The 26,405-nt window shown below is 36.3% G+C and overlaps 1 protein-coding gene across 5 annotated transcripts in view; it reads left to right on the forward strand.

Annotated features, from left to right (window-relative positions):
- Nucleotides 1-26,405, forward strand: part of DPYD (dihydropyrimidine dehydrogenase) — an 860,002-nt gene that overhangs the window by 40,758 nt on the left and 792,839 nt on the right. For all 5 annotated transcript variants that reach the window (XM_077987630.1, XM_015145562.3, XM_077987644.1 and 2 more), the window contains one exon: nucleotides 4,726-4,836. Coding sequence is in view for 2 of the 5 variants with exons in the window: in XM_015145562.3 (XP_015001048.3) it covers nucleotides 4,726-4,836 (111 nt within the window). In the remaining 3 variants the exon portion in view is untranslated. The remainder of the gene's footprint in view (nucleotides 1-4,725; nucleotides 4,837-26,405) is intronic.

The raw sequence follows: 26,405 nt of genomic DNA on the forward strand, positions 1-26,405 counted from the left end.
TTGTAATGGCTGGTTTGAAGTGTGCATTAGTTATCATGCTGCTATAAAGAACTGCCTGCGACTGCGTAGTTTATAAAGCAAAGTAGTTTAACTGCCTCACAGTTCTGCATGTCTGGGGAGGCCTCAGGAAACTTACAATCATGGCAGAAGGGGAAGCAAACACGTCCTTCTTCACATGACAGCAGGAAGAAGTGCTTAGCAAAGACAGAAAAGCCGCTTATAAAACCATCACATATAGTGAGAACTCACTCAGTACCATGAGAACAGCAGTTTGGGGGTAACCGGCCCCATGATTCAATCACCTCCCACCGGGTCCCTCCCATGACCACATGGGGATTATGGGAACTACAATTCAAGATGAGATTTGGGTGGGGACACAGCTAAACCGTATCAAAGTGTTAAATTTGACACGTGGGCCCTATTAATGGGTGTTACTGTTGTCTGCTTTTTTTGTGTGTCTATATGGATAAGACAATTCTGTTTCTCTGCATGACTCATACTTTTATAAGTTGAAGACGGAACATCTTACATAATGTAGCTATTCTTGCTGGACATTAACTCCCTTCTAGAGGAGGGTGACTTGTTATTGGCAACTGGATATACTTTTTTTTTTTTTTTTGTGCAGAGTCTCACTTTGCTACCCAGGCTGGAGTAAAGTGGTATGGTCACAGCTCACTGCATCTTTGACCTCCCAGGCTCAGGTGATCCTCCTGATTCAGCCTTCTGAGTAGCTGAGACCACAGGCAATATGCCACCATGCCTGGGTAATTTTTGTATTTTTTGTAGACATGGGGATTCACCGTGTTGCCCAGGCTGGTCTTGAACTCCTCAAGCCATCCACTTGCCTCATCCTCCCAAAGTGCTGGCATTACAGGCATGACCCACTATGCCTGGCCTGGATATGCTATTTAGGGATGTACGTTTTCCTCTAGTATGAAACACTGATATCATTCTCACAGGGTGCAGCCTTGGATATGTGTAGTCATTCTTGGGTGTCCATGGTTTTATCGGGTGTCTCTTTGCCTTTTTCTGTGATCTCTCTCTTAAGTTGTCTGCCTGTATTAATGTCACACCCAGATCTTAGTTCCAATGGCTTCTGGTTGATTTCTTTATTACTTTTGCTGTGGAATATGAATTGTTCCACAGTGTGATTCAGTTAAATTTGGGCCCTTTTTCAGTGGTAGTTTTTGAAGTGAGTCCTTGAGGTTTTTTGTAACTCCGGGAGAACTCATCTTATATTTCCTTCCCTGGTTTTCCCTTATGAACTCTCTGCCTTATGGTTTAGTTTATTGTTTTCAGGAAGCTACCTCCCTCTTCTTAATTGTTTGACATGAAGGTTTTTATTGTGTGTAAGAGTACTCTTAGGTTTGAACTTCTCTGCATACAGGTTCAAATAAAGTCAGTTCCTTTGGGGGGACCTTTCTGTTCTTATGACTTGTGTGTTCTGGGAAAAATTCTCTGGGCCACCGCTCCAGAACTGAGGGTAGTGACAATGGTCCACTTCTCTCAGAGTTATATTTCTGCTTTTATGAGCAAGGTGCTAGGTATAGGCAATAGCCTCTAGTTCTCTCAGCTTGCTGTGCCTCGTAGTAAGTGAGGTGAGACAAGGATAATCAGGGCCCTGGTGTTTTTGGCTTGATATTCCTGAGGTAAAACCTTAGCTCTTTGAGTGGAGGCTGGATGGAGTAACAGAACTCTGGACCTGTCAGCTGCACTTTCGTCTCAGCTGCACTCAGTTGCAGTTTTGTCTCTGTGTAGAATGGGGGAGAGAGAAAATGAGAAATGCTGGCATCTTACCCCTGCCTGGGAGATACCGTAGCCCTCAACTGGTGGCTGGGGTGGAGCGAGCTCTGTGTTTTGAGCTATACCCATCTGAGGTAGAATGACTGTCACACTGGACTGAAATGGTGTGGGTTATACTTCAGATGCCATAGACCTTCACTCCTCTTACCAGTTTTAGTCGGTTTTCATGTATTATTATTTCTTCATTTGCTGTTTGCCTTAAGGCAAATTTCCAGAGACTTTAAAGGGTTTTTATTTTTACTATTTTTGCAGTTATGTTTATTTTTATGGGTGTCAGTCTGCAGAGGTCCTTACTCTAACATTCCAGAGGTGACTTCTTAATGGTCATATTTACTGGCTTGCTCAAAACAGGGTTTGAAATTAATTTTTCATTGAGCTACTCAGGTACAAATTGATATTATTTAAACATGTGGTTAAAAATGTTTCCTACCTTATATCTCAAAAAGTGACTTTTAAATATAGGCCTCATCTTTGGATCAGGTTCAATATAAGTCCCATACTCAGATGAACAGAATTCCAATTCAATTCTTTTTGCATATAAACTGTGAGATCTTAAGCAGGTTACTTAACCACCCTCAATTTATTTGCTCATCCTAAGTATTGAGATAGTAGTAGCTGTTTGTAAGTTAAATTACATAATGGATGTGAAAGCTTTTGAACTTTTAAACTCTAAAAACTTAAAACACAGAGGATTGTTATTACCACTTTAAATCAAATGCCGAATGAAATGAAGTGACTTTTTCTGATTTTATTCTTGTCTACGAATACTAAGTATAACATTTATTTTAGAAAGTCATTTATGATTTTTAAATTCTTCATATTAGCATGTGATACTCTTATAAAATCGGCTAAGATATCACCTAGAAAATGATTACTCTCGATATGTTGATTGTGGAATTTCAATAGTAGAGGGGGAAAATAATATTTTTAGCTTGTGTCTGGTATTAATAGTATAATTATTTTATCTGTCCATTTATTTTGGTCTTTTTGATAGTTCTCTGTGGATCTCAATAAGAGTTCATTTTGATATGTGAAAATGAAGAACATGATCCAATAATTTTTAAAGAATCATGGAATCTAGATTTGGAAGGTGATCTTGGATTTGGTCAAATCTAGTAGAAATTGCATTCTTAGGTCCCCTGTCAGATTCTTACCTATCCCCTACATGAACAAATCATGGACAGAGGATTACTGTTGCACATAGCCGCTGGATTCCATTTTCACTACACTTCAATTTTTAGGGTGTTGGTAGTTTAGAAAACATGTTGTATCATGCTTTTCATTTATTCTTTACTTCCGATTCAGGTGTTGCTGTATTTTGCATGTGAGGAAATCAAAGATCAAAAAGATCAATGGTTTACTCAAAGTTATAAGACTACTAGGAATTAAAAATTAGATTCATGATTTTTGAATCACTATTTTACAGGAATAAGCATATGCTACCTACCTGGTGCTGTATATCATAAACTGAAAGATTTTTAAAAAGTCAGGAATCCCTCAGCTCAAAACATGCACAGTTCAGAAGGGAAGAAAAATTCTTAAAGCAGCAGTTACTGTTTAGATTGGAATACTGTGGTAGAGATGTTTCAGTGATCTGGAACAGAAAATGGATCTAGATTATTTAGGGGTAACTTCATGGAAGAAGACAACTTTTGAAACGAACATCATTTAAAATGACTGCAGTAATGTCAGCTAGAATGATTTCTAATGCAATCTCAGCTGTCACTTTTTAATTTATATCTGAATCCAAATCTTCCTCCATTAATTTTCACAGCGTTGGTTCTGTATTAATACAAAACAAATTAAATCTCTCTTCCGTGTGAAAGCTCTTCACCTACTGAAATACACTGTGTCTCTCCCAGATCTTTTCTCCAGGCTTTTCTTCAGCTGTTGCATCTAACTTTTCAACACGTAACCATTATTGAAAGATGGTAGGTAATAATGTTAATTTGGTTAAACAGAAGCATTTGCTGCTACCATGGTTTCTCCTCTCTGGTGAAACAACAGTATGTTGTTCATTGTTGTTGTTGATATTTATTTGTTTTTCGTGAAGAATTTTTTTTCTGGTCAAGAATTGCTTCTGTCTAATTAGAAAATATAATAGACATTACTTCATTCATATTTTGCCCAGTATTAGTCTATTAATGTAAGCTATTTGAGATCCATGCAACATTTTAAACATATATTTTAGCTTTTTATCAATGTATAATGATATACATTGATATAATGATATCATTATATCAATGATAACATTATTAGATTTTTTCCTAAGAAAAGTATATCTTCTCACTTTTTCCATGTAAATTTTCATTGTATTAGGATTTTCCCATACTGAACTTTTTTTTTTAAAACCAAATATAGGATTTCTCACTTGATTTTATTAAGCACGATCTTGCAAATTTGGGGTGATTCTTCTGATTTACATATAATCTTTGTGTGTGTGTGTGTGTGTGTGTGTGTGTGATTCCTAAGTTTTCTTTCCTAGCTCACCCTTTCTTGAGGGGCCTGTAGGAGGAAATCCTAGATAAAGTTTGATTTCTAAAAATGCCACCAGACAAGGTGGCTCATGCCTGTAATCCCAGCACTTTGGGAGGCTGAGGCAGGTGGATCACTTGAGTCTAGGAGTTCAAGACCAGCCTGGGCAACATGGCAAAATCTCATGTCTACTAAAAATACAAAAATTAGCCAGGGGTGGTAGCATGCACCTGTAGTCCGAGCTACTCGGGAGGATAAGGTGGGAGGATTGCCTGAGCCTGGAAGGCAGAGGTTGCAGTGAGCTGAGATTGTACCACTGCACTCCAGCCTGGGTGACAAAGTGAGAGAGACCCTGTCTCAAAATAAAAAATAAAATAAAATAAAAATAAGTTTAAATGAATGCCAACATATTTCTGTGTATTTACACATTGTTTATGCTATCTTTAGAGCATCCTGGCTTTAAATCCTCGAACACAAACTCATGCAACTCTGCGTTCCACTTCGGCCAAGAAATTAGACAAGAAACATTGGAAAAGAAATCCTGATAAGAACTGCTTTGTAAGTACCACAGATACACTATTTCATGCTGAAAATTATCTCACTCCACACATTGTAAGACAAGATTTTACATGCACTTAGAAATACAATTAGGTATTAAAGTACAGCTGTGATTTAAAAAATATTTTAAATATTTAATATTTGAACAAGTTTGAAAGTGTATTTTTAATTACATTGCTTTAAAAAAATCTCCTGAAAACAAATTATATGCAGGTTGAGTAACCGAAATATGAAAATTCAAAATACCCAAATCTGAAACAATTCTGGTGTTAAGCATTTTCGATAAGAGATATGCAACCTGTAAATTTAGTTTGGTGCCAAAATTTCTTTTCTCAAAATCTTTAAAATTAGTCTCAAAATTGTTTTGCCTGTTGACACAATGATACAGAAGGGTTTTCATATTAATGATATAGGCTAAATGAAGGAAGTTATAGATACACTGGTATCTGTGGACTTTAAAAATACACTCTTACAGAATATATGAACATTAGATGTTCTATGAACATCTAATAATATGAACACCTAATATTTCTAGGTGAGGTACAGGAGCAAAACAGCATTTCTCTGAGATTACTGCTAGAACTTTGTTTAACTGTATCTAGAAGGTGATTATAGAGCTGGAACTGTGAGACCATAGATGGGATATAAGTACAACCTTAAAGGCGATGTTAGAAATTCCATCTTAAGGTTATATACATTTTTAAATTTTGAAAGAAATGCCTTTTTACCTGATTTCCCCAAGTTAATTTACCCCAAATTAATATTCCCAAATTAATGAGTGAGACAGTAGTATTAGCTTAACATTAGCTCTATTGGAACTTTGTATATACTTTCTTATAGAATGTATGATTTTAGTTTATGTACTTCTTTCCTTCTTCTTATATCATGAACTCTTTGAGGATGGGAATTGAGGGTGTGTGCTCATGTGTACTTGTATTTATCTAATTTTTAGTTTTTCTATCACCAGCCACAGGGCAAATTTTTTGAATGAAAAAAGAAATAGAAACAGAGAAACAATATTGCGTGAAAGATCCCATAGACACTTAATTACAGACCTCGATTTTGAATTCAGTTTTTCTTGGTCCAGTTTTGGGAGCTTTGCTTTCTACCATGATACTTCTAGTAGAGGTCTCTAAAAGGAAAACAGTGTGATTCAAGTTGTTCAAGGAATATGCCGCTTACAAGGCATGACCCAGTATAATGATAAGAACAATTGAAGAACACTGAAAAAAGAATCTCCTAATTTTTAAACTTGAAAGCCCTTAAAGACTATCAAGCCTAAATCTCTAATTTTTAAAGGTCTGAGAATTATGATCAAGAGACACTATGTGACTTCCCTAATGTCTCATATTTATAAGTTTTCAAACTATTTATGGTCAGGATTTTATTTTGAAATGGAGACTTTCTTTATTATGATTGCTGTTGTTGTTATTTTATGGAAATTAGCATTTGTATCTCATAATGTGATCCTATACATTGAGGTTATTTTATCGTTTTAAAAATAATGACCAAGGCGCAGTGAGGTCAGTTTTCTCTGTCAAATATATATTGACACAAATATTTATAAAAGCAATTTACATAGGGATGCTATTTATACCTAGGGATGCTATAACAGGATACCACAGACTAGGTGGATTAAACAACAGAGACTTATTTTCTCACAGTTCTGGAAGTTAGGAGTCCCGGATCAAGGTGATTTCTTCCAAGACCTCTCTCCTTGGCTTGTAGATGGTGTCTTCTCCCTGAGTTTTCACTTGGGGTGTGCTTGTGTCCAAATAAGAACATCAGCTATGTTGTATTAGGACATACGCTAATAACCTCATTTTAAATTAATTACCTCTTTAAAGACTCTCTCTCCAAATATAGCTACATTTTGAGACAGGGGGGGTTAGTTAGGACTTCAACATAAGATTTTTGGGGAGATATAGTTCAGTTCATAACAATAATTTTAAATTATCACTTATACCAGTAATTTATTTTCTAATAACATATCTGAAGGAAAGAATTAGGAATGTAGGTAAAGAATTAAGTACAAAGAGGATTATCTTAGGCATTATTTATTCAGTGGAGACAAATGTAGGGGAAATCCCACTGAATTCCAACCAGTGGGTCATGGTTAAGCAAATTAGAGTAAATTAATTCAGTGGTATATTGTGCAATCATTAAAATGTTTTTGAAATAATCTGGATAAATTCTGTCTGCATTACATGGTAAAAGGATTTAACATCACTATTCAATAGTGATTGTGTACACTTACACATAACCATACCTTTATATATATCTACAAAGAACAAAAAAAATACTGAAATGTTAATATTGATTATATATTTTTTGGCACTTTTGTATATTTCACGCCTTCTATGAGTATTAGTATAAAAATAAAATGGAAACTTTAGATCTGTGTTAAAATGATAATCTCAATTTATAAGGTCAGATTTATTGCACTGATATCTATTAGTTTGAAGACTCTCTGTGACATTCATGAATTTCTCACAGCAGTGAGGTTTATTCCCAAAAGTGAAATATGAAGCTAGGGTTGAAAGTTATTCTCAGTGTGGTTAAATAATACTGTTCCTTTCCCATTTGTTATTATCCTCTTCATGGTGGCATAAAGAATTGAATGAAAGTGTCACCAAAACATATGGTTTGTTTTTCAATTCATAAAGACCCAAATAGGATGCCGGAACTTTTATCCCCACTAGCTAGCCAGTAACCAGTAACTGATGAGATATGAAAAAGTTTTCTTCTTACCTCACTGACATCTCCTATCTTGTTTTTCTTCACTTCTTTGTTGATTATTTCTCCTCTCACCCCTTAGATATTTCAGTGCCCAGAGCTCAAACTCTTTCTTTCTTTTAAAATAGTCACTACATTGGTTATCTTATTATCTCCTTACTTGTAATACTATCTTTAGATTGAAGATTCCTTTATATTTCTAGCCTGCATTACTGTCTCTCAATCTATATCTATATCTATATCTATATCTATATCATCTATATCTATATCTGCTATATTTTTCTTATGTTTACTTACCAAAAACAGAGTTATAATTGGACCCAACAATTGGAAAAGTTTTTCTTCAGGCATTATATAGTCCTCTCTTACTATCTGCCTTCTTCCTTCCTTTTTTCTATTTATTTGGTGCTTGAAGCATCTATATTTCAGGCACTGTATTGAATGCTTCTCAGAGGCGAATAAAATCCAGAAAAATAAGTAGTCTAAGATCGTTTATTAAAATAGACACAAATGTGACTTAATAAGTAAATTATAGGCTTCTTAGAAAATAAGCATCTGTTTGACCTGTAAAAGTGCCTTAAGAATGGCAGTTCTGAAATTATTGCCCAGGACTATCTTCACTTGGTAGTTTAATACTCTTATAGTACTAATTGGAAATTCTGACTTCAGTAGGGGATTTAAACTGGCAAACATGTTTATACTGGTTAATGAAGCATGAAGCAGTTATTTCCAGTATAGTTTAAGCAGGTGTTCCGTAACTGCTGTTTATTTTTGCCATTTTTGAAAATGTTGAACTATCCTAATTATATAAATATTTTGTACTCATTTTCCCTCAGCAATTTTTGAAGACCAGAAAATATTACAAATCAGAAGACTTATGCTGGGTGAAAATTAAAAGGAAAGGCAGTTAAAGACCGCCAATTAGCCAAGTATTAGACATGTTTTTTTAAGAATTTTAGCAAATTTGTTCTAAATGCATGACACATACAAGGTGCTCACCATAAAAAAATAAAATGAGAATAAGCTATAATATACATTAAAAATTTTCAATGCTTGTTGTGAAGTAATTCATTTAAGCTTCAGAAGCACCCTGTCAGGTAGATATTATATTTTATCATCCATTCATAGATGAGGGAACTGAAGCACATGGAAGCCTAAGAAACCTATTCACAGTTCCACAACTGAATGATGGAACTAGAGACTGAACCCATGCAATTGCCAGAGAGCTCTTTTAGTAGAAGTTTTTTGAATAAGGAAATAAAAGAAAATCATTGACTTATTTTCCTTGTAGACAATGAAAATAACTAAATGATATATGGGTTTTGATAAATATTTTTTTCTTGCATGAGCTTCACAATCTCAGTCACTCGTTTGTTTCACATTTATTATCTGTGCCACTTGCCACATTGGAATTCATGTGACACAGGCCTTGCCAAGAAGTTCTCATGTTGTTTTGAAGAAGGCTGAAATACCAATAAATAGTAATAATACTCTTTCAAAGGAAGAACAGTTAGGGAATTTTAATGATCGTTGTGAGTTTATCATATTTGCCTTTAGGTGAATCAGTCTAGCTTTCAGTGTGGATGATGGATTTAATGAAAAGATTGGAGGCGAGGTCTCTGGGACTGGATTTAAAAAGTTGGAAGACAGATGATGAAGACCAGGAGGGAGGATGAGCTTGAATTTATTTAGGAGATAAAACATGTATGACTTGAGAGTTGACTTTATGTGTATGTTTACTTGTTTATAGCATAAATTGAGGGTAAATACTACACTCACTTTTGGATTATTTGAAATCCTTGTGCCTGTGGATCACTGCAAAAGTTGTAGATTAGTAAAGGGCCTGGGATGGAGATAAATAATTTTTGAATCATCAGGATATACATAAATAACTAAAAGCCTAGGGGGAGAGTTACCCAGGAAGAGTGTGTAAAGTGGAAAGAGGGTGCAGGTTAGACCTTTGGGATTAGGGCAGAAATTAGGGTGAGGCACGTGAGGCACTGGCCTGAGGTGTAAAATATAAGGGACTAACAAAAGACTCAGTAATCAAGAAAAATAAAAATAATAATAAATATATATAGGTACACACCTTTTTCCTTTTGTCTCAGGCTCCAGTGTGGCTCAGCATGGCACTGAACATAGCATGGAAAAGGCAGGCAGAGATGAGAATTTAGCTAATAAGCACTTTGAGAGGTGAGATGAGAACCGCAAGAGCATAGTGGGGGACTTCCATGGAGGAAGGATAAGTTAATATGTTTTTCTAATAATATATTATTTCTTATGTTCCAAATATGGTTGATTTTTATACTTTTGGAAATTATACTTAAGGTTTGCCTTGTCTGCTGGCACCATTTTTCCTTTTCAAGTTTACATGGCTATTAAGAGATGAAATCCACTTAGCATTCAATCTCATTCACTCTTTGATGGATAGCCAGCTACTGGGATCTGTTAAAATTGATGGAGAATATATGTTCCTCCATTGACATATCATATTCACAATGTGAATTTTTATTTTTAAGCTCCAAAGTAAATAAACTTTTCACCAGATACCCAGTAAGAAAGCAATACCTCTTCTACCCTTGCCTCTTGTTGTATGTTTGAAAATACTTTCTCAAGCATGAGCTTGGTTTTTTAATTGTTGACAATTATTTTCTTCCAAAAATAGACAATAATTGAAAGAGTTTCAGAAATAAAAAAATAAAAACAGATTATTTGCAACTAAATATCTCTTTCAGTATGTGAAAAATGCAGGGTTTGTGTAGAGAATACAGATATCCACCTAGAAACTCATGCGTGCAAGTAACATGACCTCTTTTATTTTCTTGTAACTGAACTTAATTCTACTGTGAGTATTTGTGAGAGTGGAAACCTGGGTGTCACTTGTAGGATTCATTTTTCCCTACTTGTCCCCCTCACCCCTTATTTCTCTGGGCGGATATCTAAGTTTTACGAGGGTTGCTGGCAAGTGTGGGCTGTGAGGTAAGCCCAGCTGATTTTTCATGCCATCTTCCCACTGGTCACCATCATGGGGACTTTGGAGTCATCCTTCATTTTCATTCATTAGATCCCTTTCTATCCCTCGCATCTCTACTACTTTGAAGCCGTTCTTGATAAGGTGACAGTCATTCTGATGTTCCACTCAACACTGGGGCTTAGGGAAGTTCATGGTTCAATCTGCTCTCCTAGGGCTTCGTTTGTCGATGAGTCACAGATTCTCCATCTTTGATTTTCCCACACCTGGTATTTGTCAGCCCTCTGAGAGTAGCCTAAGGAGCTGGGCATTGATGCTCTTTTTCCAAGATCTGCCAATATCTCTGGGCCCTTCCCTTACTTTTGGTCCTCATTTTGTCTCTCTGTCTGTTAAATATTTATATAGGCTGACTGGGAAGGATGGGAGTGGAAGAAAAAGTAACTTTTAACTTATCACCCATTTCCTCCTAAATCCACTGTCAATCACTGAAGTCCTTTCAATTTTTCTGAAAACGTGACTTCTAAAATTCTGAGCCCAAAAGAAACACCCTTTGTTTCTCTGCTTTCTGTAGTTGTATTCTTTCTTTCAAGAAATGAAAACCCAGCGGCCTCTCTGCCTAATAGGTATAAATTTATAGGAGGAATGGGAAGGGATGGTAGCATAACTACAACCACCCCATAAAGACTGATTTTGAATTTGAGTTTATCAGGAATGATGATCATCTCCTGCCCTCCATCCAGTAAGTTCTCAAATGAAGGCTGGTGGAGTAGGGAGAGATGGCAGAGTAAGTTCCTATTTGGGATGGGAAAGATTATGGAAAGGTAGGCAAAGGCAGGCAATGCCCGAGGAACCCCATGTTGGGAAGCTGGGACAGTACTTGCTTGCATGATCCTAAAACTGAGGGCCAACTTAAATTTAGTAACACAGTGCCGCACTTACCTCACCCTGTTACTGGCCCAAAGGGCTTCTTCCACTGTTCTTGAGGTACCAGCCAGCCTCAGGACCCAGTAATGTCTCTGTAGGTTTTAAACTTCAGTAGCAACCCCAAAACCACAGTAGGGACCCAGATGGATTTGGATGTCCAGGTTGAGTCAGAAGTACTTGCTGGCTCACTGTGTGGGATTTCCTGGTCATTACATTAACTTCTGAATTGCACTACCAGTCATGACACATTATTGGGTGTTTTGGAACGCTTGATATGGTATGATTTTACTGTTAATAATATATTACTAAATATATTATTATTTTCCTGTCCTCAAATTAATTTAACTCAAAATTGGTAGACATTTGAATAAAGAGATCAGTTTGCCTATAGCCTCTTGATTTGAGAAAAACCCTGTATTCAACTAGTTCTACAAGTAAATTATGTAAGCATAAATGGCATACATACATTTTGAAAACAATTGTCCTGTGGCATTTGTTGAGAACATTGCAATGAATTAGAAAAATAAAAGTTTATTTTGAAGTAAATATATTTTAAGTGATCATTACCGAGCAACAGCTTTCTTATTTCTAACAAATGTTAGATGTTATTAAAGTGAAATTTAGTAATTAATTTTGCATATGGAAAATTGAAGAAAATAACACTTTAAAGAAAATGCAAGCTTAAAATTTCAGCAGAGGGAAAAAAATTAGGGAAAAATATACTGTGAAAAGTGACTACCTAGAAATGCCTTCAAAGTATAAAGCTTTAAGTAGAACAGGGATACTGAGGTTAAAACCTTACCTTGTGGTCATTTACACATATTGTAGACCTTGTAATTTTGAAGTTGAGGTGGAGTCTTTCATTGTATGAATTCTGACATATAACAAATATTTATTTTAAAATAATAACTGGCTGCTTATACAAAGGCATTTTGGGTAGAAAGTTTAGAGTCTAGTTGTAGATTTCAAGATGGCAACAGTGGAAAATCTCAATTATGCCTCTCTTGATAACTGCATTCACTCCATAGTTTTAATGCCCATCTATGTGTTTATTAACAGCTGAATGAATATCTCCATCCAAGATCCCGTCTGTATCCAGATGCTTCTTAAGATAGTTCCACCTGGATATTGTATTGGTTTCTCATTATTACTATGTCAAAAACCAAATTATTCATGCCTGTTGCTGCCCAGATTTTCTTTTGTTATGTTGGTAGCAAAAATAATCACTTTGTCATTTAGGCAAGAAAACTCAGGGCAATTCTTGACACTAAAAATGCTATTATCAACAACACTGTATTATAACTAACATAAAATAAAAGAAGACAATTAAATGTATAACATGCATTCATTTAATGTTTTTATGCCATTTGGATTTCATTTCTGCATGGAACAATGAATCAGTATGGCATTTTGGAACTTGCCATATTTACCATGTTTGATCAATTCTCTGATGCGTATTTTATCACAGTTTCACATCTCTGGAATTAATTTCATTTTATAGTTAATCTGATAAGAAAGTTTGTATTAGTTTATTTAGCAGTATTTTTTGTTGTTAGTATGTAAAAATGACATACTTAACAGTCTGTATTGTCTTAGTGCTATAAAATAAAGCATGTATGGAGAGAAGGCAGAAAATATTTTGACTAAAGCAAATGTTCTTCAGTTTTTATTAATGTTGTTGGTAGATCTGATAGCTTTTCATAGCGCTGGAAATTCATGAAAAGGAAACTCATTGAAAATAAAAACATAGGTATATGGACAATGGTCCTAGTAACTGCAAGAATGTAGTTCAACTTAGTTTAGGATAATTTTCTCTTGTAATAATAAATTACAGAATAAAAAGCAATTCCTCTGAGATCTGAATCACATCATTTTTAAGGATTCTCAAATATATTTTTTCCATGTCCCAAATTAATTTAACTGAAAATTGGTAGACATTTGTGTAGAAAGATCTGTTTGCTTATGGCATCTTGATTTGAGAAAAACCCTGTATGCACCTAGTTCTGCAAGTAAATTATGTAAACATAAGTGGCATAAATGTTCATGATCTGTAAAATATTTGTAGTTCTCCTTCCTTATGAATTTATGATATATTTATTGTACACAAAACATTTTTGAGTATCTGATATAAATGCCTAATTTAGATTACATGATTCAGTTTCTCATATATTCTTTCCATCTCTGTGCTGAGAAGCAACTACATTTCACTTATTTTTTTCTGAAGTTCTATAATTTAGGGAGTGCATCTAACAAAGGATTAAGCTGTGTGACACAGTGCTATACTCTGTAACAGTATCTCAAGTAATAATGATGATAATGGTGATGATGAAGACAATGAGGATGGTGGATAGTGAACCAGGCTCTTTATAATAACTAAATTAGTTGATGAACAACTCTATGAAGCAAGTATTACTTCATGCATTTACTCCTTATATTCCCTTTCCTGCTTTAATTTTCTTCATAGAACATATTGCCATGTAACATACTATTTTTCATATTTTACTTGTTCGGTTGTTTAGTTATTTTCTCCCCATGAGAATGTGAGGTCTATGAAGACCTGTTTTGTTCGCAACTGTATCGTCAGCTCCTGAAATGGTGCCAGACATATAGTAAGTATGCAATAAATAACAATTAATTGAATATTTACTGAGTTCTCAGTGTATGTTAAATACTGCTTTTGGTGCTGAGAATACAACCGTGTACTTTACTCTGCCAGAACTTATATTCTGGTGGATGAGAATTATTACTGTTATTTTGTTAATTATTATAATTATTATCCTCTTTTTATTAATGGGAAATATGAAGCTTGGAGGAGATGAGATAAGTGAATTGCTCAATCTACACATATATAAAAATGTATTTTGATATTATTTTGAAGAACTTTTATGTAGTTTCTTCTACTAACATACACCTAGATTTCTATAAGAGTACAAAGTGTAGCCGGGCGCGGTGACTCACGCTTGTAATCCCAGCACTTTGGGAGACCGAGGTGGGCAGATCACGAGGTCAGGCGATCGAGACCATCCTAACATGGTGAAACCCCATCTCTACTGAAAATACAAAAAATTAGCTGGGCGTGGTGGCGGGTGCCTGTAATCCCAGCTACTCGGGAGGCTGAGGCAGAATGGCGTGAACCCGGGAGGCGGAGCTTTCAGTGAGCCGAGATCGCGCCACTGCACTCCAGCCTGGGCGACAGAGTGAGCCTCCACCTCAAAAAAAAAAAAAAAAAAAAGTGTACCCTGAAATAGCAAGTAAAATATGAAGCTATTGATTGGTTTCCATTGTTTATATATATACATGTATGTATGAAGTATGAACTCTGAGTATCATCTCCTGAACATTTTGGGCAATAATTCAATTGCTGGAAATGTTACCTTCCAGAGTAATGAACCCACTTAAAGAATTAATTTTTGGCATCACACTTTTCATTTCTATAACACCACTACATATAAATTATTTCACTTTAAGACATATAGTATAAATATTTGAATCTAAATTGTACATATATATTAATTACTAAATATTAATGGAAGATCTAACATGTGCCAGCCGCTGTGATAAGTCATGGGAAAGGGACAAAACGGTTTTTGCCCAGACAACTAACTGGGCATTTGCACAGGTGTTAACCTAATTTTGTGTCTGTAATTGGTGGGTTCATGGTCTCGCTGACTTTAAGAATAAAGCCGCGGACCCTCGCGATGAGTGTTACAGCTCTTAAAGGCAGCGCATCTGGAGTTGTTCATTCTTCCCAGTGGGTTCGTGGTCTTGCTGGCTTCAGGAGTGAAGCTGTAGACCTTTGCGGTGTTACAGCTCATAAAGGCAGCATGGACCCAAAGAGTGAGCAGCAGCAAGATATATTGCAAAGAGCAAAAGAACAAAGCTTTCACAGTGTGGAAGGGGACCCAAGTGGGTTGCTGCTGGCTGGTTGGGACAGCCTGCTTTTATTCCCTTATCTGACCCCACCCACATCCTGCTGATCAGTGCATTTTACAGAGAGCTGATTGGTCTATTTTACAGAGAGCTGATTGGTCTGTTTTGACAGAGTGCTGATTGGTGTGTTTACAATCCTTGAGCTAGACACAGAGTGCTGATTGGTGAGTTTACAATCCTTGAGCTAGACGCAGAGTGCTAGACAGAAAAGTTCTCCAAGTCCCCACTAGGTTAGCTAGATACAACCTTAGCTAGATACAGAGTACCAATTGGTGTATTTACAAACCTTGAGCTAGACCCAGAGTACTGATTGGTGTATTTACAAACCTTGAGCTAGACCCAGAGTACTGATTGGTGTATTTACAAACCCTGAGCTAGGCACAAAGTGCTGATTGGTGCTTTACCATCTGTTAGCTAGACATAAAAGTTCCCCAGGTCCCCACTAGACTCAGGAGCCCAGCTGGCCTCACCCAGTGGATCCTGCACCGGGGCTGTAGGCGGAGCTGCCTGGCAGTCCCCAGCTGCCCCTGCACTCCTCAGCCCTTGGGCTCTGGATAGGACCGGGTGTCGGGGAGCAGGGGGCTGCGCTCATCGGGGAAGCTCGGGCCCCACAGAGCCCACTGCTGGGGGAGGGTGGGGGGTGAGGGAGGTTCCGGCATGATGGGCTGCCGGTCTGGAGCCCTGCCCCGTGGGGAGACAGCTGAGGCCCGCGAGAACTTGAGCACAGCGTCAGCAGGCGGTACTGCTGGGGGACCCGGTGCACCCTCTGCAGCTGCTGGCCCGGGTGCTAAGCCCCTCACTGCCCCGGGCTGGCGAGCCCACGCCCACGCCCGCCGAACCCACACTCACGACCGCCAGAACCGCACTAGCCTGCCAGCATCACTTGCAGCCCCAGTTCTGGCCTGGGCCTCTCCCTCCACGTCTCCCTGCAAGCAGAGGGAGGCGGCTCCGGCCTCAGCCCGCCCAGAGAGGGGCTCCCACGGTGCAGTGGTGGGCTGAAGGGCTCCTCAAGAACCCTCGGAGTGGATGTTGAGGCCAAGGAGGTGCTGAGAGTGAGGGCTGCTAGCACATTGTCACCTCGCAATCCCACAATCAGGTTTTGTCAGTGCAGCCTTCCATGGGAGTTATCGCTGAAGTACCGTAGCCTGGTCTCAGGATTCAAGGTTGGCCTTCCCGAGAAACCAGAATTTAAATTGAAAATAAAGATGAAGGAAGGAAGAAAGGAGGGAAAAAGAGAAATTTCACGAGAGTAGAAAACTTGTATCTGAAAGTCTGAAGATGGGGGAGCAGAGCATACTGATTGAAGTTAAAGTACTAAAACAGTATCAGTACTGCATGGCTGAAGTCATAGACTGGAGCATGAAGGAAGGTATCAAGAGATGATGCTGAGGACCTCTCCACAGAGTAGTGACAATGATGATGATAAATATTTTTTTCTAGAGAAGTTCTATAGTCTGGTTATTTCATTGATAAGTGCATGCTATATGTTTAAAAGGCACATTCTTTGTTTGTGATATGCTGTAATTTAGAGTTTTTATATATATTAGTATCCCTCTTTAAAAGTATGTGTTTTCCTAGTGCTTCATTCCACACATGGACTAGTATTGTCAGAGATTTATTCTCCAGGCAGAAATATGTAATAAGATGGTAATTGACTAAAAAGAATAAAAGTGTTAACTCTTAATTTCCTGAGGCTGTTACAAAAATGCTTTGCTTTAATTATTTATTTCAGACTGATTACTACTTTCTCTACATCCATGTGACACACAAATTAAACTCGTTTGTAATTGTCAGCCATCAGCCTTGTTACTTTTATTTTGTTCTTCACTTGTTTGAAATTTTAATAATGGTTAAGCAGAGTGCTCTTTATTTTTTTTAAACAACTTTATGTTTAATGAAGTATAGTTATCTACTCAGGGTTTAAATTGAACTGGAAAAAACTTTCCCCTAAGTAAGGTGTATTTCAATTAGCTTTATTTGCAAAAGAAGGAAAATTTTTCCTTCACAGCTTCCTTATCTTTGAGGTTGAGTTTTTATGAGGGAAAGCAGTGGAACCTAAAGAGCTCAGTTGTCAGTAGAGAGGTTGGTTAAGAGAGTTAGCTCTAGAGATAAACTGCTTAGCTCAAATTATTGGTTTTGCCATTTAGTAGAGTATGACCTTGAGTAAATTTCTAATTCCATTACTGTCTCCATTTCCTCATCTCTAAGTGAAGATAATAATATCTACCTGATAGAGTAAATGAGTGAATGTGCATAGTATTCTTAAAATCCTGGCTGGCATATATATATAACCTTCTATAAGTATTATTGCTTATCAGTATCAGCATTTATAAGGGGGATGCTCTGAGGTTTCTGTTACTACATATGGAAGCCTATCATGATAGTGGATAGAGAAGAACAATGTGTATGGAAAAACCATGGAAAAGTACTGAGCAGCAAGATACTGAGGATGGTAATGGAAGACAGAGTATTTCCTCTATTGCCCAGAAATTTCCTAGTAGCATATTTCTACAGAGACAGGCAGAAACAGAAAGAAGAGAGAGAGAAACAGCCACAAAATTTTTTTGAGCAGTGTCTTATATGTGCATATGGATGGATTCTTTTTCTGTGATTTTTTTTTTTTTTTTTTGGCTGTATTTCTCCCTTCTCCAAAAAGCCTCAACATGATGCCTTGGTCTTGGAGAGTTTTTATCATAGGCTAGAGGTGTGTATTGTCATGGGGAATTCCACTCTGGCCGAAGCTCTCTTGTGTGAGCTCCTGCGGGGCTACTAACTGCTAACCTGAAATGTGTTCCCTCTCTTATAATGGCCCAAGAGTGAAATATTTATTCTCCGTGTCTGACAAGGAAATTTCTCTTGGGAGAAGAAGTTGTTCTTATAGACTACATATTAGTCCAAGAATATTGAGAAGGGATCCAAAAGATCTGGAACCAAATAGATTGAATTTGTTTACACAGAAATTCTTTGCATAATCATAAATATTAAGCTGGAATTTTATGATGTATTATAGGTCAATAAGTAGTATATAATAAAGCAGATGTGTGTTAAGACTTTCTATAAAAACAAAATATGTATATTTTAAAAGATATTAATGAAGCATATTACAGTATTTGCAAATAAGAAATGTCTTTGCATATGGGAAAATACAGTGCTCTGAACAAAAGAAATCAGCAAAATTGTCTTTAGAGTCTAATGGTATATTTTACCTTTGCAAAACATTTATTTGGTGCTCATAGCAAATAAATATGTGAGTTTTGCTGTTTTCCCGAATGGGCATACAATGGCAGCTGTCTTTCTAATCGTTCCTCTATTCAAACACTAATCGCTGGAACCCACGTAGAATGCTAGACGCCTGAATAGGTAGACAATGGCAGCAGCGTTTTTAATCACAGTCCCATTCATGCACTAATCGGAGTGATGATTAAGGGACATTAGAGGGAGCACTTTGACATCTGATCCTTTGAACTGACGTCTGTGCAGGCTGCACTCCACAGAGCTCACTTGGCCAAACTGATTTCCTTAAATAAAGTGCTGTGATTTCCAGTGTAGGAAATATTACATTAGAGCCTATTGAAATGATTAGGAATTGAGGAGCTTTTCTTTAGGTGGGAATGTGGTGTATGCTGTATACTCACAAAAGTGAGATCATTAATATTGCATGTACTACTTTGAATATCAGGGACCATAGAGAAATAACATGAGAAACACCTTCCTGCAGTCATGCACTTAAAATGAATATGAACAAAAATGTGGAACTCTGCTGTCATAGCTCTCCATTATTGAAGTTTATGAATTTTGAAATATTTGTATTTTTATATAACATGATAAAGATCCACACATCCTAACTTCATTTCATATTTTTGTTTTCATTAAGCCAGGATATTTTTAATGTTACCTTTCTTGAAGTTGCTTTAATTACAAAAAAAAAGAAATGTGTTACACCCTATTTGCATGGTCATGCTTTGATTCAGTAGTCGTTAGTGAGACAGAATGGATTATTTTCTCTTTTCTTTCAAATTTCTAATATCTATTTAGATTTTGCTAACCCGTTCCCCAGAATATGTCATGTGATTTACCCTAAAAATGTTAGTATCTATCCAACATTTGCAAATTGAATCAGTAGTTAAAATTCCTACGTCAATATTTGAATATGGAGCTCCAAATATCAATAACTGTATATACTACATACATGTGTAATGTATGTAGGGGAAGAAAAAGTTTTTCCTTTAACCTCTTATGTTCAGTGGCTGGGGCATGTGAATTAAACTGACAAAAGACAGATTAACAGGAGAATATGCATACACATTTTATTTGATGTTCATATTTTAATTGATATGTGCACAAAGCCTTCACATGAAAGAAATGAAGACAGAAAGAAGCAGTTAAACCCAGGGGCTTACAATACCATTTTAATAAAGAGAGATAAATTGTGCAGAAATGATAACACAAAGGAAAAGGGGTTTGGGATTCTAGGGGTGATAAATTGTGGGAAGATAAATATATGAGGGATACTAATGGAAGATAAGGGCTATTTTAGTAAGGGTTGTTTGTGCAAATCCATCTTGGTGCCAACTTTCTGTATCGAGTGATAAGGGTTGTTCTCCTCCTGGTATGGGAGAAGGGAGGGGAACACCTTCACAAAAGGAAATTTATGTCTGCTTTTAGGCAGATAGGGAGAGAGCAAAGAGCAAAGAGCTCCTTTTGCAGTTTCTTATTTCTTAAGTGCCTTCAGCTCAAAATGGTCCTTATGCCAAGGTGGCATATTTTGGGGTGACGTATTCTGACCCCCTCATGTACAGCCTCTTTGGATTGTTTCCTTTATTATGTTTCTTATTTATAGTATTCTTTCCTACAAGATATGAATATTTATCAAAAATTCTGGATAAATTTGACTGTGATATATAGTTCTGAAGGTACCTGCCTGAGAAATCCACAAGTTTATTGGTATACACCCTTGAAGCTTTCTTTGTACCACCTAACTGGCCCTGATTCTGACCACTTGAATCTGATGGAGAGAACTGCCCCAGGCTGGGTAAATCAGGTTCTCTCCTAGATATCTATGACAAGAGATCCTTTTTCATTCTGGACTGTTTGAGCAGGAAAAAAATGAAAGCTTGGTGCTGCAGGGTGGCCATTTTCCACTTGCGACATGTACTAAAAGTCAGAAAAGGCCACGCTGAGGAGAGAGAAGACAGAGGCAGTTGTAGAGAAAGAAGCTACGCAGGTTTCTCATAGCTTTGCGTAGGGAGAGTTTTGCAACTTCATGTTTTGTGAGATACTCTTGGATAGACTCTTTTTATTGGCTTAAACTATGTAAACAAGTTTGAGATACAGACAACCAAAAAATCCTAAGGAGCACAGCGCTATATGTCAAGTTTTAATGACCTAGCCAGAGGTGTTTTATTTTTATGGAATACGTTGAAATTACGATTAAGTTGTGTGAGGCAGTAGGGTATAATATAATCAGCTCTGGCTCAGACACACATGCCCAAACTGAAATCGTCTCTACATTTACTAACTTGAACTTGGGTATGATTCTTCATCTTAACTAGCTAGCTCTAGTTTCTTTCACTGTTAAATAGAAATATTGATAATTATGGAAATCTAACTACATTATTTTGAGAACTAAGGAATTTAAAAAGGGTATAATACAAAGTTTAGCACATGGTAAATGCTCACTAAGTAGTACTTTTCATTATTAATGTTTTAGTTTTGCCTAAATATTGGGAATGACTTCTGGTTCAGATGATTAAGCATTTAGCTTGGATTTCTTTGAATAATATTTTATCTTTTAGTCATAAATTACAGATATTATTTGAAGTCTTTCGTAATAGTTCTTGTTATCAAGATAGTATCTTGTTATCAAGAGTGTGTGTGAGAACCCTTCCTTTATGGCCTACTCTGGCCCCATTAGTCGAGGTATTTAATGCAGGTGACTCCATTTAGATTCTGGCAACTTTTACACTTTTTGTTTCTCTTCTTCAATTGTTTTCTTAAAAGATTTATAGTTTTCATAATATAAATAGTTTAACTCCTTGGATACATTTATTCTTAATTATATATGTTTTAGCTACTTATAAATGGGATTGTTTTCTTGATTTCTTTTTTTGGATGGTTTATTGTTAATGTATAGATATGTTACTGAATTTTGTATGTTCATTTTGTATCTTTTAGATTTACAGAATGTATTAGTTTGAATTAATTTTTGGTGTAGGCTTTTGGGTTTTCTATACATGAAACCATGTCATCTGCAAACAGACAATTTAACCTTTTCCTTTACGTTCTGGATGCCTTTTATTTCTTTCTCTTGCCTAATTGCTCTGGCTAAGACTTTCAGTACTATGTTAAATAGAAATGGTAAAAGTGGGTATCCTTGTCTTGTTCCTGATCTTAGAGGAAAAGCTTTCAGCTCTTTACCATTGAATATGATATTAGTTGTGAGCTTGTGATACATGGCTTTTATTGTGTTGACGTGCATTTTTTCTCACCTAATTTTTAAAGTGCTTTTGTAATTAAAGGATATTCAGTTTTGTCCAGTGTTTTTTTCTGCGTCAATTGAGATGATCCTATGGTTTTTGTCCTTTATTCTGTTAATGTGGTATATCACACTTACTGATTTGTGTATGTTGAACCATCCTTGCATCCTGGGGGTAGATACCACTTGACTATGGTGAATGATCCTTTTAATGTGCTGATGAGTTTGGTTTGTTAGTGTTTTGTTGAGTAGTTAATTTTTGCTTTTGCACTTGCCTAAAGTCTTCTACAACTCAAATCTTTCCTTCATTTCAAAGCAGTTTTCTTCTCATGTCAACAGCGGCATAATCCATAATTATTCATATGGTTCTTCCTTTTTTGAGTACATAAGACAGAAGATGTAGAGGAGTGTTCACTGCAGACTGAATGGTTGGTTGTGAGAACTGAGGTCCAGAGTTAGGACAGAGTTTAGAGCTATGTGAGCTCTTAATACCAATATCAGACTGAAGAAGCAGGCACTTGTTTAATAAATTTATCGTGTTTATGTTTGAGATATGGAGATTCTCCAAAGTCACCCGCTGTTGCTCATGTCTAATGACAGTATTGAACGCTAATATTCTCCTATCTGGTTTCTCTGCCTCTCCCCTTGTCCTCAGACATTAAAAAACACCCAACTGTATTGTTATTTTGAAACCCAAAAGAGATTATGTTTTCCATTGTCTTCCTATGTCACTCAGAGTAAAACCTGGTCCTTATATAGCCTACAAGCCCCTATCCTTATCTCCTGCTGCTTGTTTTCCCAGTCTCCTAGTCACTGTCTTCTGGCTTCCTTGATTTTTTAGGAACACTTCCCACAGCCTTCTGCCTCAAGGCATTTGCGCACTACCTTTTCTTTATGCTTCATGTTATATACATACTGCACTTCCTTACTTTCATCATATGCTAGGTAATCAATGGGAATTTTCCTAACACGCAACATCATATGTAACATGCCCCATCCAGCATTCCTTTTTGCTCCTAATCACATTTTATTACTCCTGACTACATTTTATTTTCTCTAAAGAATTTCTTATCATCTCTGTCTTTACTGTTTTGCCTAATGCTTCTTTCCATCTCTAGGGTTCAAGTTTCCTGAGAGCAGTGGCTCAATCAGTTTTGTTTACAACTCTAACTTCAGGGCGTAGAACAATACCTGGTGCCTTGTGGCTACTTAAATGAATGAAACGAAGATTCTAGAGACTAAATTATGCTACTATCTCAAATCTAATCAATGATATAAAAAATACAGTCACACAATATAATAATTGAAGTTCACATTTAAAGTTTGGTTTTTCAAATTCATTTGCTTCTTTAAACACATCCATCAGTATCTGTTGTCATACCTCTACTCATTAACAGAAGGCCAGTAAAGAAACTCTATTGTGGAAGCCATACTTAGCCACCACGTATAATTGCTCTGCACAAGCCCTCCTGTGGCATTTCTCACCTGAACCAAGAGTCTTCCACTTCAAAGTCTGTAGCAAGGTGGTTAGGAGAATGAATGGAAAATAAAGGTTTATTTTAGATATACTTTTGGAATTAGTTTTTGAGGATTTATCCCAATGCTAAGTAAGGAAGTTTTCTATCTGTGGCCATGTAACTGCATGCATTTCCATCTCTTTTATTATCAGATTAGAGAAAACCTCACAATGTAGTAAACTCTTCTTGATTCAAAGATAATTTGAGTTACTAGAGAGTAGGAATTGTGTCTTAGTCTTCTTTGCTTCACTTATGTGTGTATAACCACTTGTAGCTCAATAGTTTAATGAATAATGAAAAAAAGAAGTTGTCTTGTATATATTAATTTCAAATGTATTCCAGTGTTGATATTTTCAATTATTTTAGGTATCTGTTTGTATTAGGCTTCTTTTGAAAACCTGGGGTTTTAGGTAGAGACATTTAGGGTATGGTTTGATCAGAATCGTGGTTGCTCACAGTTTTCTTGGTCTGCCCATACAGTTCTGCCAATTACATATTCATAGTATAATTGGCACATAATTGTTATTGATCTTTATGCTCATTTGAGATCTACCTCTTATACTGTTAAACACACACACACTGTTATTTTTAGAAAAAAATTTACTGCGTTTATATTGTGAGAAGAATGGAACCATGTGGTTAATCAGAGGGTAAAGGAGGATGACTTGAAGGAGCAGAACAAGATGGAATAAGTAAATGTATATGGAAAGTCTATGGTAATTTTCCATTACATAAATGAATGAATACCCAGTATTGAATAAATCATGGATTTTTAGGTCTTAACATTCCATATTCTTTGAAATAAATTATTTTCAAATATCTCTAGAGATATTTCCCTATTTTCAGAAATACTGTCTTAGAACAACCAAAAGCACAGAGTATATAGAAACTTGAGAACACCTGTGGTGAGAAAAATTAAATGCATTTCATGTGGCTCAGTCAACAAGCTTACTCTGCTTGTTAGAACTGTTTATTTTAAATTTCTTGTAAAATCCAAATAATAGGCAGACAAGTCCTTACCTGACCAACTTGTTGTGTAAGTTGTCGTATACTGTTTGATTCTCAAACCCCCTGGTGAAAATGTCCCAAAGCCTATGGAAGAAGCAGACATGTACAATGCAGTAGACATTTTTTCCCTCTACTTCTGCAACAGTATTTCCTCCTCCACAAACAAACACATAGCCTAGGTTTGTTACTTCAAAAAAAAAATTGGTGAAATTATGTTATTACAACTAGAAGCATTCACAGATATATAAGCAGCTAAATAAATCTCTTGCCCTCACCAAGAATCAGGCTTCAAAAACACTCTCCATTCTCTAGAAAATGTCAGGCTCTCATGTCTTACTCTTAAACCCACCATAATATGGCTTTCCCCTCCTCTGCTCTAGTGAAACTGCCCTTAGGAAGTTTACAAATGACCTCTTTGTTACTATTAATAAATCCAGTGAAAATATTTCCAGGTGTTTACTTACCAGAACTTTGTATAATTTGGCACTGTGAATACCCTCCTTCTTGAAGTATTTTTCTTCTTAGAACAGCTTCTCAAGTCACCATCCTCACCATTCAGTATTCCTTCTGCCCATCTCTTCCTTGGCCTCAGTTTTTGTCTAACATCTCTCTTAAGCTTTCTCTTATCAAGATTTATCTCCAGAGGTTGGGGTGGGGGGTGGCGGTGGGGAGAGACAGAGAAAGAAAGAAAAGAGAGAGATGCCTACTGGACTTATTTCAGATGTAACTTCATTTCTTCCAAATCAGTTCCATTCCTTAATGCCCAGAGTCATCTCTGTGACTCAGGCCTGAAAACAATCACCGTTCAAATATGTTTACTGAATCCAATCTTGACCTTCAGGCTTCAACAAAGATTTCATACCTTCTGGAAAATGAATCTTTCCCAGGTCCCCAGCCCCCTGAGCCTCCCTCTAATATAGCCCGCTCTGCCCCCTTCTGCTTTTCTTTCTCCTTTTTTCTTTCAATTAAGTGATCTCTGTTGAGGGCCTATTAAGTGCCCAGCACTGCCTTACCATTTGGAAAACAACAAAATAGACCACAAGTTTTGCTTAATGAGACTCGTTCTAGTCATGGAAAGACAGACAACAGACACTTATAAATAATTACATTATACAGTTTTAAAACTTACTTACATAGTATTAATATTGCTCATTTACTTGTCTTTCTTCCCAAGGATATTAGTTCCTTTACCTGCTAAGTGCCTGGCATTTTATTGTATGCTTAAAAATATTTATTGACTCTGGAATCTGCCTTTCACACTAATCAGTGAGTGCTCTTGCCAAATTAGGCTGGTCTGTATTCCAGGGTTTTATATAAATTAACTTTAGTCCAATGTCACCTTCTTGCTTTATTAAGACTCTAAAGATAAGTTGCCTCTGGACAGATCTATATTACTGTGTTACATGCATTAATTATTTTATTTTTATTCTAGTTTTCAGGGTTTTTTAATTGGTTGCCCTCCAATATTATGTATAATTTTATGTCACATTATAACAGCATTATAATGAATTGTTCATCATATTAAGACTTCTAGAAAAGTCTTCTGTTAGTTGCTACATACAAGACAGAATTTAACTGATTTGTGGGCAGTACATATTGATCTAGTCCATTAATTTTAATGACTGTATAATATTCTATAATATACATATGTAATTATATATTTAATCATCTTTTTATAAGGACATTTTATACTACCATGTGACTGTAACCTCTTTGTATATATCTTCTTATGTATATATCTGCATGGTTCTCTAATACAGCTTCCTAGAAGTGGAATTGTTGGTTTAAACAGTGAATGCTGACAAAGTATTCTCTAGAAAGGCATTACCAATTTATAATCTCCCAAATAGTAATGGCTGTTTCCCTTCCCTTTTTCAGACCTTTCCTTTATAGATATAAATGTTGTTATGTGTGTGTAATCATATTCTGATGATCATATGGCATTTCTTTATCAAAGGAAGGGTACGTTAACCTCTGAATCTGTGGCCTAGGTCATATTCCTCTGCTG

The sequence above is a fragment of the Macaca mulatta genome, chromosome 1 (assembly GCF_049350105.2).
Source record: "Macaca mulatta isolate MMU2019108-1 chromosome 1, T2T-MMU8v2.0, whole genome shotgun sequence".
Taxonomy (NCBI): domain Eukaryota; kingdom Metazoa; phylum Chordata; class Mammalia; order Primates; family Cercopithecidae; genus Macaca; species Macaca mulatta.